Genomic DNA, 17,758 nt, shown 5'->3' with positions numbered 1-17,758 from the left:
TTACAGTAGAGCATTATTTTAAATTATAGTTTAAATGACATTTAAATATTTAAAAACACTTTTATTGTATAATACTAAAAATTGGTCTACTGAATTTTAATATAAAGTGTATTAAGTCCATCTCAAAAGTTAAACAAAATGGGAGGGAGGGAGGAATGAGAGGATACAAGGGAGGGGATAACCACTGAGATGTAATATGAATAAATTAATAAAGTAAAATTTTTAAAAAGTTAAACAAATTAACAAATAATCTAGCAGCCCTACTTTTGGGTAAATATCCAAAATCATCAAAGGCAATAACTCAAGCAGATTTTTATAAATAATATATCCATTTATAACAGCACAAAAGGTAAAAAGAATAAATAACCTAAATGTCCACCAAATCTTTATAATTTAGATGAATATACAAAATATGATGCTTATAAATACTGGAATATATTTAGACTTAAAAAAAAAATGACTGCCAGGCAGTGGTGGCCCACACCTTTAATCCCAGCACTCAGGAGGCAGAGGTAGGCGGATCTCTGTAAGTTCAAGGCCAACCTGGTCTACAAAATGAGTCCAGGACAGCCAAGGCTACACAGAGAGACCCTGTCTCGAGAAAATAAAAAATAATAATAATAAATAAATAAAAATTAAAAAAGAAAGAAAGAAAGTAAAATGAAATTCTGGCACATCAGTGAACTATGATGACATCTGAAATAAGTGAAAATCCAGAAACAAATGCAGATTATCATATAATCTCTCTATCTACAGTAGCTACAGACAGAAAAGAGAAGCCTGGTTAGGAAGGATACATTCTGTCTGTCTTTCAGTTAGAAAGATGTAAATGCAGATGGTAATTATGTGGGTGACAGTGTGAATATACCTAATACCAATGAAAAGACACCCTTAAAATGGTATGGGTAATCAGTGCTCAGGAGGCAGAGGCAGGCGGATCTCTCTGAGTTTGAGGCCATCCTGGTCTATAAAGTGAGTCCAGGACAGCCAAGGCTACACAGAGAGACCCTGTCTCAAAAAAGACAAACAAACAAACAAACAAACAAACAAAAATGATATGGGTAAAAAAGAAATGGCTATCATTTGGTAGTAGCAGCAGGACAAGTGAGAGAAGGAAGGAAGGAAGGACTAAGGCACTGCAGCATCAAACTGGAGCCTGCTTGATATAAAGAGATAAAGAGCTGAGGTTTAAAAAGGAAAAGAACACTGAACATTTCTTGAAGTGCTTCTCAACCATGTGAGATTCCTCTGTTGAAAATTCTGTTTAGCTCTGTACCCCACTTTTTTATTGGGTTATTTTGTTTGTTGGTGTTTACTGTTTTAAGTTCTTTATATACTTTGGACATTAGTCCTTTGTCAGATGTAGGATTGGTGATCTTTTTGTTCTATTGACAGTATTCTTGACCTTCTAGAAGCTTTTCAGTTTTAAGAAGTCCCATACATTAATGGGACAGGGAGAACCCTGTCTGGAAAAATGAAAAAACAAAACAAAAAACCCAAAAAAACAACAAAAGAAAAGAAAGAAAAGTACAATCACACACATAAGCCAAACATCTCCCTGTCATTTTGTCATGAGAATGAGTGATGTTTTTGTTTTAAAAGAATTTTAAGAATATATGGGTGGTTTTCCTGTACATATCTATTCACTACATGCATGCAGGACCTATGAAGGCCAGAAGAGGATGTCATATCCTCTGAAACCGGAATTACAGATGTTTGTGAGCCTCCATGTGGGAACTGGGACTCAAACCCACGTCCCCTAGAACAGTAACAAGTGCTCTTTAACCGCTGAGTCCTCACTCCCGCTCCTGAAGATATTTTAATTTTTTTTTCGTGTGTGTGTGTGTGTGTGTGTGTGTGTGTGTGTGTGTGTGTGTCTCACACGTGCCACACTACATGTGAGGGGTCGGGGCCAACTTGTATAGTCAGTTCTCTTCTTCCACATGGAGATCCACAGGACTGAACTCAGGTAATCAAGTTTGGCCACAAGAACCTTTAAATCCTGAGCCATCTTACCAGCCCCTAAATACACTTTTGGAGGGGTCTCACACACAACTTTCTGTTTTGTTTTGTTTTGTTTTGTTGTTTTGGAGACAGGGTTTCTCTGTATATCCTTGGCTGTGCTGGACTTGTTTTGTAAACCAGCTGGCTTCAAACTCACAAAGATCCGCCTGCCTCTGCCTCTTTGAGTGCTGGGATTATAGGCATGTGCCACACACACAATTTTTAAAATGGTAATCTTTAAATAAAAACCAATAGATTATTAAAATGTTTAACCGTGGGCTAGAGAGATGGCTCAGAGGTTAAGAGCACCACCTGTTCACCCAGAGGTCCTGAGTTAAATTCCCAGGAACCACATGGTGGCTCACAACCACCTATAATGAGATCTGGTGCCCTCTTCTGGCCTGCAGATATAAAGCGCTTATATGCATTTAGAAAAAGAAAGAGAAAAAGAAAAAAAAGTTTAACCGCTAACTCATTAACTGTATTTAATTATGGTAGCATTTTAGTTACCTGGAAATATCTCCCCAGTACCATTCTGCATCTTGAAGAGAAATGAAATTGTCCTTCATGCCATTTGTAACTGCTGAAGTCAATGGTTTAGGTGGCTTTGGTGGAAGAGCTAGAAGAGAATTTTGTTATTTTGTACATGAAAATTATTAATTTTCTAATTTCCTCATCTAATAATAGCTCCTTAACCAATGTAAAACAAGATTCCAACAACTGCCAGTTAAATCAGCTGCCGTGTTAGTGTTAGCCACAGTGCACTTTTGAAATGTTACCAATAGTTGCATGAAAGGTAAAGGTTTTTCCTCCTCAAATGATCCTTTTACTTAAGGAAATTTCACATCTTTAAAACACAAGTAAAGCTCCAACCTGAGCAATTCATCCCAAAAGCTACTAAGTGACTAATACAACAAAAATACTCAAACTAATACTATTATATTGGATATTGGCAATGTGACACCATATCAGAGTTTAGGTTTTCTTTTTTTCTTGAGATGGGGTCTCACGTGTAATCCTAGCTGTCCTGGAATGTTCTACGTAGACCAGGATGACTTCCAGGTAATGTGTGAGTTAAGCTAGCCTGGTGACCTAAGTTCAAGTCACCAGGGTCCACATAAAGGTGAAGGGAGCCATCTTTGGACTACATACACATTGTGACTTACACATACGTACACACTTTTTAAAAGGATACACACACACACACACACACACACACACACACACACACACACACACACACAAGGATATACACATGGCCAAAGCAAGCATACAAAAAGACGCTCACCATCATCAGTCATCAAGGAAATGCAAATCAAAATTAGAGAGACAGGGCAATATGTGCATTTCTGTACTCCCAGCACTCGGGAAACTGAGTAAGAGTTTGAGGTCAGCCTGAGATACACAAACCAGTCTGAGGCATACGGTTCTTAAGAAATGATCTTCAAGAAGGGGGCTGGAGAGATGGCTCAGTGGTTAAGAGCACTGACTGCTCTTCCAGAGGTCCTGAGTTCAATTCCCAGCAACCACATGGTGGCTCACAACCATCTATAATGTGATCTGATCATACTGTATACATAATAAATAAAATATTAAAAAAAAAAGAAATGATCTTCAAAAACAAACAAAATATTCCATAGTGAGCAAAGCAGTAGTGGCGCACACCTTTAATCCCAGCTCTCAGAGGAAAGTGGATCTCTGAGTTCAAGGCCAGCCTGGTCCACAGACCAAGTTCCAGGACAGCCAGAGCTACACAGAGAAACCCTGTCTTGAAAATTAAAACAAAACAAAAAAATCTATAATGAGACACTATTTTATACTCAATAAAGTAAGTTTAATTCAAAGACAGACTAGTAAGTGAGAAGATAGAAAGAAGGCACTCCCCTATACTTATGCTAGGGAAATGAAATAATCAATTTCTTAAACAACAGCCTGTCATCCTCAAAGGCTAAACAGTCACCTGATGGCTCAACAATTTTACATATTCAAGAAAAATAAAATATTGTTTCCACAGAAAAACCTGTATATAATGTTCAAAGCTGAACAACTTGTAATAGCCAAAAAGTGGAAATAATAAGAGTTTATATTGGGAGACGAGACAAGCTGTGATTTATATCTGTCTAATACAATGTTATTCAATAATAAAAGTAATGAAGTAGTGATACAGAGTAGAACATAGATGGGCTGAGAACATTATGATCGACATAAAAAGCCAATCATGACCACATATATCACCGTCTGGAGCAAAGGGAACTCCCATTTCCCCAAACTCCAAAAAACAGAAGGAACAAACCAAAGTGCATGCTGGCCTCCGGGCCCCCTCAGTACCACAAGTACCTGTTACACACGTCAGGGTCTACACTGGCATCCTAGCTCTTCTCACCTCATGCCTATGCTAAACTCTCTCCAGCTCAGCAGCTTCCCTCCCCACAACTATTCATTCTCCTTATAATCCTTCTATCTGAGCTCTCTTCTTCTTCTCCTTCTTCTTCTTCTTCTTCTTCTTCTCTTCCTCCTCCTCTTCTTCCTCCTCCCCCTCTTCCTCCTCCTCCCCCTCCTCCTCCTTCTCTTTTGGTTTTTCCAAACAGGGTTTCTCTATGTTATCTTGGCTGTTCTGGACTCTCTTTGTAGACCAAGCTGGCCTTGAACTCACAGTGGTCCGCCTGCCTCTGCCTCCCAAGTACTGAGATTAAAGGCGTGCGCCACCACACCCAGCTTCCCTCTTCTTTTTGATCCTTTCCTGTCTCTGTCTCCCTTCTCCTCTCTCTCTGCTCTCCCACCTCCACTCCCCCTCACCTGCTCCTGCTTCTCTCATGGTCAGGTCCAGTCGGCTGGATATGTGGACTTTACTACTTTTCTCTCTCTCTGTTTTTCCAGATGCATCTGGTCTTCCTCCCTTCCTCCCTCCCACCTCCCTCCCCCTCCGTGTCTCTCTCTCTCTCCTATCTACTACAAAAATCTTTCACTTAATTATATGTAAAGCCAAGACACCCAGCAGGGGCATAAGTAGACCTTTCCCAAGGATCCCAGCCTCTCCTAACTAAGCCAAACTGATTTGACTCTCCTGAGGTATGGATCATTTGTTTTTGCCAGCTTCTGCCACCCTCCAAATTTCAGAGTATGCCTCTTCAAGTGCTTCCTCCCTCCACCTGCTCTCTCCTGTAATCAGGTACTCTGGTGCCACCTCAGAGTTGCCATCTCTGTCTCTGTCAGCTCCTGGAGCCTTCTGCTATTGCCTCCTTGCTCATCTTCCTCCAGCAGCTTCCTCTGTCTCTACAGAAGTCACTCTGATTCTCCAGGCAGCTTCTTTTGCCCGGATGGGCACCCATCACATGGAAAGGGACATCTCTCCTTTATGGTATGAGACATTTTTCTCTGACAAGTCTCTAGGTCCACTTGGGGATACCAGATAGAAAGTCTTGTCACCAGGACTCTTACCCTTCTCTCTCCCATCCTTGCTGCCCCTCCTCATATGTGCTCAGCACTCTCTCGGAGCTTGCTCTGTCTCTCTTGCCTATCCTCTTACTCTGCTCCTGGGCTGCCTCCTCAAATCTCTTTTCCTAAAAGATTCCATTAAGCCCAAACGTCTTACTGCAAACAGCTTGGCCTCAATAGCTTAACAGCCAAAAATGGCACACTAGATCTCCACATTCTTAGATTGTAATTGCTTCTTCTACTGCACAAACAAATCTCTTATCTCTAAACTTTCTCTGCTCTCCACTCTCAAAAATCTCTTTCCTCTATGTCTTCTTTACCCTGCTTGTTCATCTCTCCCTCTGCTTGCTAAATTCAGTTTTCTGTATATCCCTGGCTGTCCTAGAACTCACTTTAAAGCTGGATGTGGTGGCGCACTCCTTTAATCCCAGTACTCAGGAGGCAGAGGTAGGCGGATTGCTGTGAGTTTGAGGCCAGCCTGGTCTACAAAGTGAGTCCAGGACAGCCAAGGCTACACAGAGAGACCCTGTCTCAAAAAAAACAAAAACAAAAAAAAAGGGGGAGGCTGGAAAGAAAGCTCAGCAATTAATAACACTGGCTGTTCTCCCAGAGGTCCTGAGTTCAATTCCCAGCAACCACACGGTGGTTCACAACCATCTATAATGAGGTCTAATTCCAGCTTCTAATGTGCAGGTGTACATGCAGGCAGAGCACTGTATACATAATAAATAAATCTTTTTTAAAAAATCATTCTTTTATTACAATCAAAATAAAAAACACAAAGTAAAATACACAACACAATTTGCTGGGTCTGGGTCGGGGCCTAGAAGTCTGCATTTCTACCAAGTTCCCAGGTGATGCAATTGCTTCTGTTCTAATTTTTACAGAAGTTTACTTTAGAAAACAACAAAGTATCCTGCACACAGTGGGTAAAATGTAGGGGGAAAGCTACATGTAGTTCTTTATTTCTTCTATTAATCAACCCCAAGTGGCAATAAAACACATTTTGCAGATTTAAACACAGCAGAGTTAAGAGATTTAGAGAAGAGACAAAACAAAACTAATAAAGGAAAAGAAACAAGACAAATTGGTAGGGCTCAAAAAATTAAACGCCTAAAGGAAAAAGCACCTAAAGAAAAAAATTCAGTCAAAGGCAACATGATATTGTACCCTGCAGGAATTAAGAGGTATAATGTATCTCTGAAGGAAAAATTCAAAAACAGCCCCCTAGGGCTGCAGAGTGGCTCAGTTGTTAAGGGCACTGGCTGCTCTTGCCGAGGTCCTGTTTCAATTCCCAGGAAACGTAAGTATAGTGGCTCACAATCATCTATAATGGGATCTGATGCCCTCTTCTGGCATGTAGACAGAGCATTCTTATACATAGAACACATAAATAAATCTAAAAAATAAAGGATGGCCGCCAAATAGAACTGGCTCAGTGTCTACTCAAAGAATAGTTAGACCTTGGGTTCTTTTCCCAGTTCCACCAAGTAGCCAGGCAGTTACCTTCCTCTCCCCACATCCCACACAAGGTCTGCGTGACGGTTAGCTTGGTTATGTTAAGATGTTATTTTATTGATGGAAGCGGAGGCAGGGAGGAGGATCTCTGTGCGTCTGAGGCCAGCCTGTACATAGAGAGTTCCAAAACAGCCAGGGGGCCACACAGAGAAACCTTATCTCAAAAATATTTTTTTTGCTTATGTGTAGGTGTGTGTTTATTTGCGTGTGTGCCACACATGTACAGGGGCTCCTGGAGGCCAGAAGAGGAAACTAAATCCCCTCAGCTGTTATGAGCTGCCTGATGTGAGTGCTAGGAACTGAAATAGGGTCTTCTGGAAGAGCAGCAAGCACTGATGGTTAACTTAATTGTCAGGTTGATGTACCAGAATCATTGGGAGGAGCCTCAGTGAACGATGGACTACACTGACCTGGCCTGTGGGCATGTCTGTGAGAGACTATGTAAGCTAATGGGAGTGGGGAGGCCCAGCCCGATGTGAGTGGCACCACTCCCTAGATAGGGACTGCACTGCCTATGAACGGAGACATCGGTCTGAGTGTGTGCATTTGCTTCTCCTTGCTCTCAGCTACAGATGTGCCGTGACTAACCGCTTCAAGTTCCTGTCTTGACTTCTCAGCAATAATGAACTGTACCCTGGAACTGTGGGCCAGTACTCTGGTTTTTGTCATCATGGCAACAGAAATGAAACAAGAACAGATGTCAATTCCCACGTTCCCATAAATAACTAACGAGCTATTTATTTTTGAGTCTCTGGACTCAAAGACACCTAAGAAGAGAAGTGAATCCTCTGCTGAAAACAGCAGAAATAAGTGAAAGTCTAAAACAGGCAGATATCATGCTAAATTTAAATCCCCCAGGAGAAATGGGGGAGAAGTTTTTCTCTACAGAAACAAACAGGATTTTAAAAAGAAAATCTTAAAAATACAAACATTTGGGAATTACCCAATAAAAAAGATATCTGTCATTTTATCTTTAATCAGCAAGATTTCCAACAACAAGTTTTGTTCATTCACGCAGAGTAGGTTATTTTATTTTATTATTTTTTTTGTTTTTTGAGACAGTATTTCTCTGTGTTAACTTTGCTGTCCTGGACTCACTTTTGTAGACCAGGCTGGCCTCAAACTCACAACGATCCACCTGCCTCTGCCTCACGAGTGTAGGGATTAAAGGCATGTGCCACCATGTCCGGCCTATTTTGTTATGCTTTTAGAGACAAGCTACTCCATAGCCTTGGCTGTCCTGGAACTCTGTAGACCAGGCTGGCCTTAAATCCAGAGATCCACCTACCTCTTCCTCCTGAGTGCAGGGAACCAAAGTCGGGCCCCACCACCACCGGGCTCAGCTTTTTAAAGTAAAGAATAAAGCCAGTGTGCCTGCTCACCTGGTTCAGGTTGCTGTGTAGCCTTGGTTCCCTTTTAAGATACTTTTAACCCATACCACCAGGATGAATGAACACATTACACCAAGTGAAACAGTCACAAAAAGATAAACATCTAATTCCTTTTACATCAGGTTCCTAGAGTGGCTGAATCCACACAGACATAAAGCAAAAGGGTGCTTCCTAGAGCCTAGCAGGAGTGAGGATAGAAGTTAATATTCAATTGCGACAGAGTTTCAAATGGGCAAGAATAAGGCATACTTTGGTGATACAGTGAGTTTATATCTAATTCTCCACATCAAGTAAGCATGGCAATAAAGCATGTCATGCTAGGCTTTTTGATTCATCAGTGTTTTACTAAGTTAAGCTTATACTATACTACGATATGCCAAAACCACATTCATGTATTTTAAAAAGTATATTACTATTAAAAATGCTAATGATACCCAAGGCTTTTCAACAAGTCATCATCCCAGATGAGAAGCTTGATGTGGACAGCTCTGACTGGTCAGGGTCCTGATTCTGAAGGCCAGTGTCAATTTCTAAAGTCTGCCATACTGAGGAAAGCCTTCTCTGCAGCATATGATGATGCTGAACTGTATTTTACCAGAGTACAACTTTTACAAATAAGAAAAGGCCTGGCGTGGTATTCCACATCTGTGATCACAGCACTCAGGAAAGTCAAAGCAAGAGGATCAAGAGTCTGAAGCTAGCAGGAGCTACATAGTATAAAACAAGGCTGATTACATAGAAAGACCTTAGCTCAACATACAAAAGATAAAAATAAAATTCACAGTGAAGCCTCTCAAACTGTGCTTTACCAGCTAAGAGTATATAATTCTAAATTCTTTGTATCACTTCATCAATGACCACAGTATCTCTAATTAACAGATTCCACCTCAATAAACCAATTCTAATTCAAATTCTCTTGTGACTTCTACCACAGCTGCAGTTTTTAACCTTTCAATGTTATGTCTAATCAAACCAAATTCCTACAAGTGCTTATTAATGTTAGTATTCTGATTATCTTCCACGACTCACTTTTTTTTCTTTTTTGAGAGAAAGTCTCCTTACGTAGCCCAGGCTGCCCTCAAATGTGCAGTCGTCCCACTTCAACCTCCTGCACTCTGGGATGGCAGGGATGCACCACTGCCCAGCCACATGTTTTTTGTTTATTTTTTTCTTTGGGGTATCTGTAACAGTGATTCCTTTCTAGAGGATTTACCATTTCCCTCACTCATTTATATCCATCACAGGAATCACTATGGTAGCTATCACCATTAAAAACGCAATCACTGGGTTTACTGTATAAGCCTGGTGACCTGAGCCTAATCCACAGAACCTACGTAAAGGTGAAAGGAACAAATAGACTCCACAAAAAAAATGCAGTCACTTTTTGATCCATGAGCTACAGAATGGATGTTACATTAGCAGGCAGGCATAAAAACAGTATTTATGTTATGTTTCTATCAGGGCTCTCAGGTAACCATGTATATTGTGAACAAGCAGCATTTTGAAAAAAATATATTTTCTGAGCAGACTTCAGTGTTTTCAGTAAGACCCATTATACACAGATTTACTGCCTCACTAGTAGGAATTTATTAGTTTCAGATTAAATTCAACAACCACATTTACTCCTAACAAGAAAGTGAGCCTGTCCTTTCATGTCAGAGACTGACTTCTCCATAGCTATAGAACCATAGGTGACACCATCGCAACAGCAGCTCCGTTTACACTGAATCTCTGCTTACTACAGCCAGCTTCATCATCTCTCTCCACCTGATCGTGTTCGTGGCTGCTACAGCAGCACAGGCTGTGGCACGCTGTTTTGGTTAGAGACAGTTCTTTCCTAAATCTGTGTGAATCTCCACCACCTTCACACCTCTCTCATCCTTCACAGAACCCAAGTTAGGGACTTGCTCTGGATTAGGTCTTGGCTTATAGGAATGCAATGATCAGTCCAATCTCCCATCCAGACCAGTCTAATTTTCTCCTATCAATTTGAAGTCTATTTTGTTTTCTTATCATTCATAATGTTCAAAGGGCAGCACACTTAATTTCCTTCCACAGTATTCCTCTGAATTCGCTCTTTGGCTGCTTGGCAGAGGAAGACTATCGTTTGGCCTATTTCAGCTTTCTTGAAATGCCATCCTTACTAAATTTACTCATTTCTAGTATTTGCATTAAAGTGAGACTTGGAGCCAGGTGTGGTGAAAACGGGCCTCTCATGGAAGCATCAAGGGAGTGGAAGCAGGAGGATCAAGAGTTCAAGGTTACCCTCTGCTACACAGCAAGAGTGGAGCTAGTCTGAGCTAGACAAGAACGTGTTCCAAGAAAAAAATCTACATAACACTAAGAAGACGGCTCAAGAAGTGCAAACTCAAAGACCTAAGTTTGATTCCTAGAATCAACATGAATCCTGCCTAGGATCAAGAAATCCTGCCCTGACACACACACACACACACACACACACACACAAAATTAATGGTGATACAGACTGAATAATAGCCCTTATCCAAAAGCCTAGGACTATGAGGCAGATTTTGGAATGTTCACATTCACATAAAAAGACATCTAAACATACAATTCATCTAAACACACAATTCATTCATGCTCCACATACATTTAACCTAAAAGTAATTTTATACAACATTTTTACTGTATCTGTCTTAATTGTGAACCATCACATGAAGTCAGGTGTGAGATTTCTACTTTTGGTATATGAACACTAAAAAATGTTGGGATTTGAATATAGTGTGGTAGCACACGCCTGCATTCTTTAGCACTATGGAAGCTGAACTCTTAGGAGGACCTAAGCGTTCAAAGCCAGCCTGGGCTATATGTGAAACAGAGGTTAGCCTGTGCTACATAGTAAGACTTTATTTCTAATACAAAACGGCTGGGCAAAGTGACTCATGTCTGTAATCTTAGCACTTAGACGGCTGAGGCTAGAGAACAGCACAACATGCATTACATAGTGAATACCAGGCCCGCCTGGGACACAGATCAAGAACTCTGTCTCAAAAAAGACAAAGGCCTGAGATTTCAGACTTGGGTCTTCAAATAAGGGATAATCAATTTGTACTAACATGGTTGTTTAATAGTACACAATGAAAGGCAGAAACAGCTGTAAGATATCTGTGGTGTCTGAATGAGACTGACCCCCATAGGCTCATATATATGAATACTTGTCCCCCAGTTGGTGAAACTATGTCGGAAGGATTAGGAGGTATGGCCTTGCTGGAGAAGGTGTGTCACTTTAAAGTTACAAAAGCCAACGGTCGTGGTGGGGCACACTTGTAATCCTAGAACTCAGGGAGGCAGAGGCAGGAGGATCTATATGAGTTCAAGGACAGCCTGATCTACAAAGTAAGTCCAGGACAGCCAAGGCTACACAGAGAAACCCTGTCTCAAAACAAAACAACAACAACAAAATGTAATCCCAGCACTGAGGAGGAGAGGCAGGCAGATCTCTGTGAATTCAAGGACAGCCTGGTCTACAAAGTTGAGTCCAGGACAGCCAAGGCTATTACACAGAGAAACCCTGTCTCAAAAAAAAAAAAAAAGTTTAAAAATAAAAATAAATAAATAAAAGTTTCAAAAGCCCACACTCTTCCCAGTTAGCACTCACTCTATTTCCTGTTTGTGGATGGGACATAAGGTCTTATCTACTGCTCCAGTGCCATGTCGGCCTGCCTGCTCCATGCTCCTCACCATGATAAACATGAATCTACCTTCTGAAACTGTGAGCCCCAAGTAAACTCTTTCTTCTCTACGTTGCCTTGGACATGATGCCTTCACAGCAACAGAAAAGTAACTAAGACAATGTGTCAATATTTTCAAAGAGCTATATGCATAATATTACAAAGTCATGCATGAGTAAGAGGTGTTTTCAAAGTACAAAGCAAATCAATGATTTTTTTTAATATTGTGTGTGTATGTGTGCCTGGGTGTGTATAGGTATACCACATGGGTGAAGAAGCCTGCACAGGTTAGGAGAGAGATTGGGTCCCTGGAACTGAAGTGATATCAACCTGCAGCTGGCCTAAAGGCAGTGAAGAACAGTTGACCAACAGCAACCACATGGTGGCTCACAATCATCTACAATGTGATCTGATGCCTTCTTCTGACCTGCTGGTGTACGTGCAGGCAGAGAACTGTATACATAATAATAAATAAATAAATATTTTTAAAAAGATTATCAGTAAGGTATAATGGAAATTGTGACAGCTGCCTCAGGTCCCACAATCCTACTTCTAAGAGATGGGACATTCCAAGTACCAGCAGAGATGTCACTAAACCAACAATGCTTTCAGAAAACGTGCTGTTGGTCAACTGTTCTTCACTGCCTTTAGGCCAGCTGTAAATTGATATCACACTGAGGAGAAACTGCTGTATCAGATGACTTCCTTAACCTCTCACTGGCACATCCCCACCTCTGCTGAATAATTGAGCTCACACACAGGTGATGTCAAGCCCCTCCACAGTGAGGCTATCGCCCAGTATTAAAGCTGAAGAATGGAGTCACGGAGGAGAGACTTGGCTTCACGTTGCTTCTATTAAAGGTGATATACCTTCTGTTGGATACCTTTTGCAAAATGAAAACAGCCCAAATATAGACCACGCTGGATGAACACCATTGCCTGAAGCCTGTAGTCACGGGCACCTGAAAGTAGTGGAAGTGCTGCTCCAGCATAATGCTCTGCTGACCACCACTGGTTATCAGAGTGACTCACCACTCCACGATGTGACCAAGAATGAGCACATAGATATAGTCAGGGAGTTACTGTCCTATGGTGCCTTCAGGAACGCTGTTAACAATGTGGTTATGTGGCCTGTGCGTCACACACACAGTGAGAATGTAAGATCATTGTTGCTGCTACCAGAGAAGAATGAATCATTCTCAACTACCCAGGGCTCAACCAAAATGCTGGGCAGCAGAAGAATGGGCTGCTGGTGCTTACAGGCAGAGGGCTTTCATAGCAACAAGATGCTCAGCAAACCAGATAGTTCTCTTTTTTTTCTGTTTTTTTTGTTGTTGTTGTTGTTTTTTGTTTGTTTGTTTGTTTGTTTGTTTGTTTTGAGACAGGGTTTCTCTGTGTAGCCTTGGCTGTCCTGGACTCACTTTGCAGACCAGGCTGGCCTCAAACTCACAGTGATCCACCTGCCTCTGCCTCCCAAGTGCTGGGATTAAAGGAGTGCGCCACCACGCATGGCTGATCATTCACATTCTGTTTTCATTTTTATGTAAATCGGTGGCCTGTCTGTACTCTTGTCTGTGTGAGGGTGCTGGATCCTAGAGTTACAGACAGCTATAAACTGCCACGTGGGTGCCGGGAACTGAACTCGGATCCTCTGGCAGAACAACCAGTGCTCATGACCACTAAGCCGTCTCTCAGCTCTGATCACTCACATTTCCGTGAAAAAGTAGAATCATTTACATTTCCCCCTTTGTACTGAAAAATAAAAAGTGGTACTAGATTAGGAATTTATTTAGATGCTTAAACTGCTTTTAAGATTTTTTGGTATTGTTGTTCTTTTTAAGGTTGGGCTATAACTCAGTGGTAGAGTCTCCGTGAACCATGCATGATGCACAGGGTTCCACACTGGGAACTGCAAAGAAGTTTTCATTTCATAAGTAGCTTGTAGTTCTTTATTGATCATGTCTTTCAGTTTGATCAGCATCTATCAAAGATTAGATTAGATTTGTAAGTAGGCATCAGAACTACTTGTTAAATCCATGTGTTCTATCATTAATTTAGCATTCCTTAGTAAACATATCACCAGACGAGTGATTCTGCCTCTGTTATGATAATAGAGCTTACATTGTATTTTAGCTTATTTTTTTAGTCTGACTTCACATTTACTCATTTTTAAAATCTTGTGTGTGCATTAGGAAAAGCTTGACTTGAACATTGGGTGTTGGTGAAAACAGGCTCGTGGTGCATGCTTTCATCGTGCACCTTTGCTATCTGTCTGCTATGTATCTGTGCATACCTCAGCTTTCTGTAACTTACTTTAGTGTCATTATTTTGTTTGTTTCTCAAGACAGGGTTTCTCTGTGTAGCCTTGGCTGTCCTGGGCTCCCTTTGTAGACCAGGCTGGCCTGGAACTCAGAGATCCGCCTGCCTCTCCCTCCCAAGTGCTAGGTTAGTGGGTAGTCAAAAGGTGGAGACTTCTCAATTCATAACACTTTCACCACACCCTACACAAAGGCCATAGCAATGAATACACAGGCGTGAGTGAGAAGATACTTGATAGTGAAGCAACCAAGGCAGAGAAGTAGGGAGGACACCTAAGCATGAGGGCCGCTCATCCTGTCTGTCCTGCAATTTCTCATCATGAATGGACAGGACCTACAGTGCTTTTTAACAAACCCTTGAAGTAGTTCTAATAACTACTGTCTAGACAAGAAGGCTACCCAGATTCTAAAACAGTGATCCTTCAGAACATGGAGATGGTCCAGTTACTGTCAAGATCAAGCTTTTGGTGTTATCTTTAGCTCCTATGAAGGAGGACACTTGTAATTCCAGGGGCCCAAGCCAGCACTCACTTTATCACCAGGAAAGCCAGCTTGAGAAAAAAGCTGACAACGATTCTTAAATGCAAGAGAACTGGAGAAAAACAATGCCAAAGCTTAATACCATCGATCATCATATGCCAAATGCCCTCACCCTCTCTGGTCTTTTCAATTTCATAAGCTGTACGTCTCTTGCTTTAGTGAATTTCTCCTGAATTTTCTTTCAGATATCTACTGTACCAAGTTACACATCACTGTACAGAAAGTATACTAGAAAATGTGGTCTAGTTAACTAACAGCCTCTCACTAAATTAAGATTGCCAGATTTAACATATACAAATATAACACCCAGCTAAATTTGAATTTCAAATGAACAATAATTTTTTAGTGTAGTATGTCCCACATACTGTGTGAGACACATAGTACACATGCTTTCTCACTACTCTAAAGTTCCATTGCTGAACCCTAGGAACCAAAGGACAGCTCAGATCCATCCCAATCAGACTCTCTTACAGTTAATGATTATTTGGAAAAAGATGAACCCCCAAGTTCTGAATTAATATCCCAAACTCTAAATCACCCAGTGGTACTTTTTAAATTAAGCAAAAAAACTTTCTAAAAGCCAAACATAGCAGCTAAACGGAACATGAATGAAAGTGCTGCTGTGCAGTATTTCACAGACGCAGGAATGTGAGTCTCTGGGATTGGGTTCAGGTCATTAGGCTGTGCAACAAGTACCTTTATCTCTGAGCCATCTTCTGGTCCACCTCTTTAAATTACCTATAGTTATTATTAGTAATTTAGCTTACTCCTTATTAGGCTATAAATTCCATTAGGATATGGACTGAATCAATAATTTCTCAATCTCCAATACCTAGCTCTGTTAGTAACTAGTGGTTGACCAAATGTTTGAATCATACTAAATGAAAGTCATATAAGCAGGAGGAGGAATGTATGTATTACTGGTGAAACCATGAAGAAGCACCAGAATCAGTACATGTGTAGGTTAATGTACCTTAAGTTTTATTGAAACATATGTAATGAGGGAAGTGTGTTAGATGTGTCTGATAGGCAAATGAGATCCAAACCACGGAAGGCCCCAATACACTTGGGGTTAGACTGCTGAGCTCACCAGCAGCTGTGTAGCACCATTTAACTGATTGCCAAATGAAAAATACTTTCAACCCTAGCACTCATGAGTTTGAGGCTAGCCTGCTCTACATAGTGAGTTCTAGGCCATCCAAGGATACAAAGTCAGACCTTGCCTCAAAAAATAAATAAATAAATAAAATAAAAATTCTGGCCAGAGGTGGTAGTGCACTCAGGGGAGGCAGACGGATCTCTTGGAATTCGAGACCAACTTGGTCTACAAAGTGAGTCCAGAACAGCTAAGGCTACACAGAAAAATCCTGTCTCAAAAAAAAAACTGGAGCTGGAGAGATAGCTCAGAGGTTAAGAGCACTGGCTGCTCTTCCAAAGGTCCTGAGTTCAATTCCCAGCAACCACATGGTGGCTTACAACTATCTGTAATGTGATATGATGCCCTCTTCTAACATGTAGGCAGAGCACTGTATACATAATAAGCAAACAAACAAACAAATAAATAAATATTTTTAAATGGTTAAAAAGTTGTTTTAGTATAAATGAGGAGTTTATGAAAGCTTAAAGGTTAACAGCAGTAAGTTTATTGGGTTTATGGAGTGTCTATGCAGTGTGTGTAAAAGAATTCAAATCATAGCACTTATATAAAGCCAAAAGGACAACAATACAAAGTCAGTTCTCTCCTTCCACCTGTACGTGGGTCCTAGAAATCAAAATGTCACCAGGCCAGCACAGCAGCGCTTTATGCACTGAGCAATCTTGTGGTGCCCCTCCTTTTTGTTCCCCGATCCGTTTATTTATTCGTGAGTTCTCAAGCCACAGCACAAGTGTGGGAGTTGGAGGGTAACTCTCTCTACCATGTGGATCCCAGGGGGGAACCTTTAATTTGTATTATCTGGCCTTGTGAACTCCAACTTAGAAAGTGAAATGGGGTTCCCATCAATAACTTTTAGTTCTAAAAAAGGAGAACAAATAACTTTCTAATATTTTATGTACAAATACAAGAATAATCTTGAGGAAAGCTATGGTTTTCCAAATCACAGCACTGTTGTTGATTGCTCACCTGGCATCCATTTCCTTCTCTTCCTAATAGAGTCCCTCCAGGTTACAGTCAGCGCGCCTTAGGGGAAACCAACACCATTCCACTTTCAGGAACAAAGGTAGAGCAACGGTAATCCACTATGATTGGCTCAGGAACTAGCATAGGACCTGACTCTAGGCAAAAAGACATGAAAGAAGTCTGGGAAAGGTTCCTGGAGTCCCCTCGCTGAAAACTGAGGCGCAGAAGCAGACGTCTGAATTCTTCTAGAAGCCGCGCATGAGTCTGTGTGGAATCACTGTAACCACTTTACTGCCAGACTGATGACGAGGCTAATCTCAAGCACGGAACATCTGAGCCGTGTATGAGCTGAAAATAAGAGGGTTTTTGTTTGTTTGTTTGCTCTTCGAGACAGGGTTTCTCCATGTTAGCCTTGGCTGTCCTGGACTCACTTTGTAGACCAGGCTGGCCTCGACTCACAGTGATCTGCCTGCCTCTGCCTCCCGAGTGCTGGCATTAAAGCCACCGCTCCCAGCTAAAATAAGAGTGTTCTTTTTTTACTATTAAGCTGCTAAAATCAACAAACCCTGAAGCCTGCTAAATGGAAAAATAAAATTTGGGTTTTTGTTTTGTTTTGTTTGAGGTGGTTGGGGGTACAGTTCAAGACAGAGTCTCTCTGTATAACAGCCCTGAAACTCATTGTAGACCGGGCTGGCCTTGAACTCACAGAGACCTGGCTGTCTCTGCCTCCCAAGTGCTGGG

General features: G+C 41.2%; 1 protein-coding gene across 4 annotated transcripts in view; it reads right to left on the bottom strand.

Annotated features, from left to right (window-relative positions):
- Positions 1-17,758, bottom strand: part of LOC311600182 (phosphatidylinositol 3-kinase regulatory subunit gamma) — a 73,555-nt gene that overhangs the window by 31,829 nt on the left and 23,968 nt on the right. For all 4 annotated transcript variants that reach the window (XM_084786601.1, XM_084786599.1, XM_084786602.1 and 1 more), the window contains one exon: positions 2,515-2,623. In XM_084786601.1, the coding sequence (XP_084642727.1) occupies positions 2,515-2,573 (59 nt within the window). In that variant the 5' untranslated portion in view covers positions 2,574-2,623. The remainder of the gene's footprint in view (positions 1-2,514; positions 2,624-17,758) is intronic.

Source organism: Acomys minous, assembly GCF_964271855.1.
Source record: "Acomys minous genome assembly, chromosome: 6".
Taxonomy (NCBI): Eukaryota; Metazoa; Chordata; class Mammalia; order Rodentia; family Muridae; genus Acomys; species Acomys minous.
This window is presented reverse-complemented; position numbering and strand designations above follow the sequence as displayed.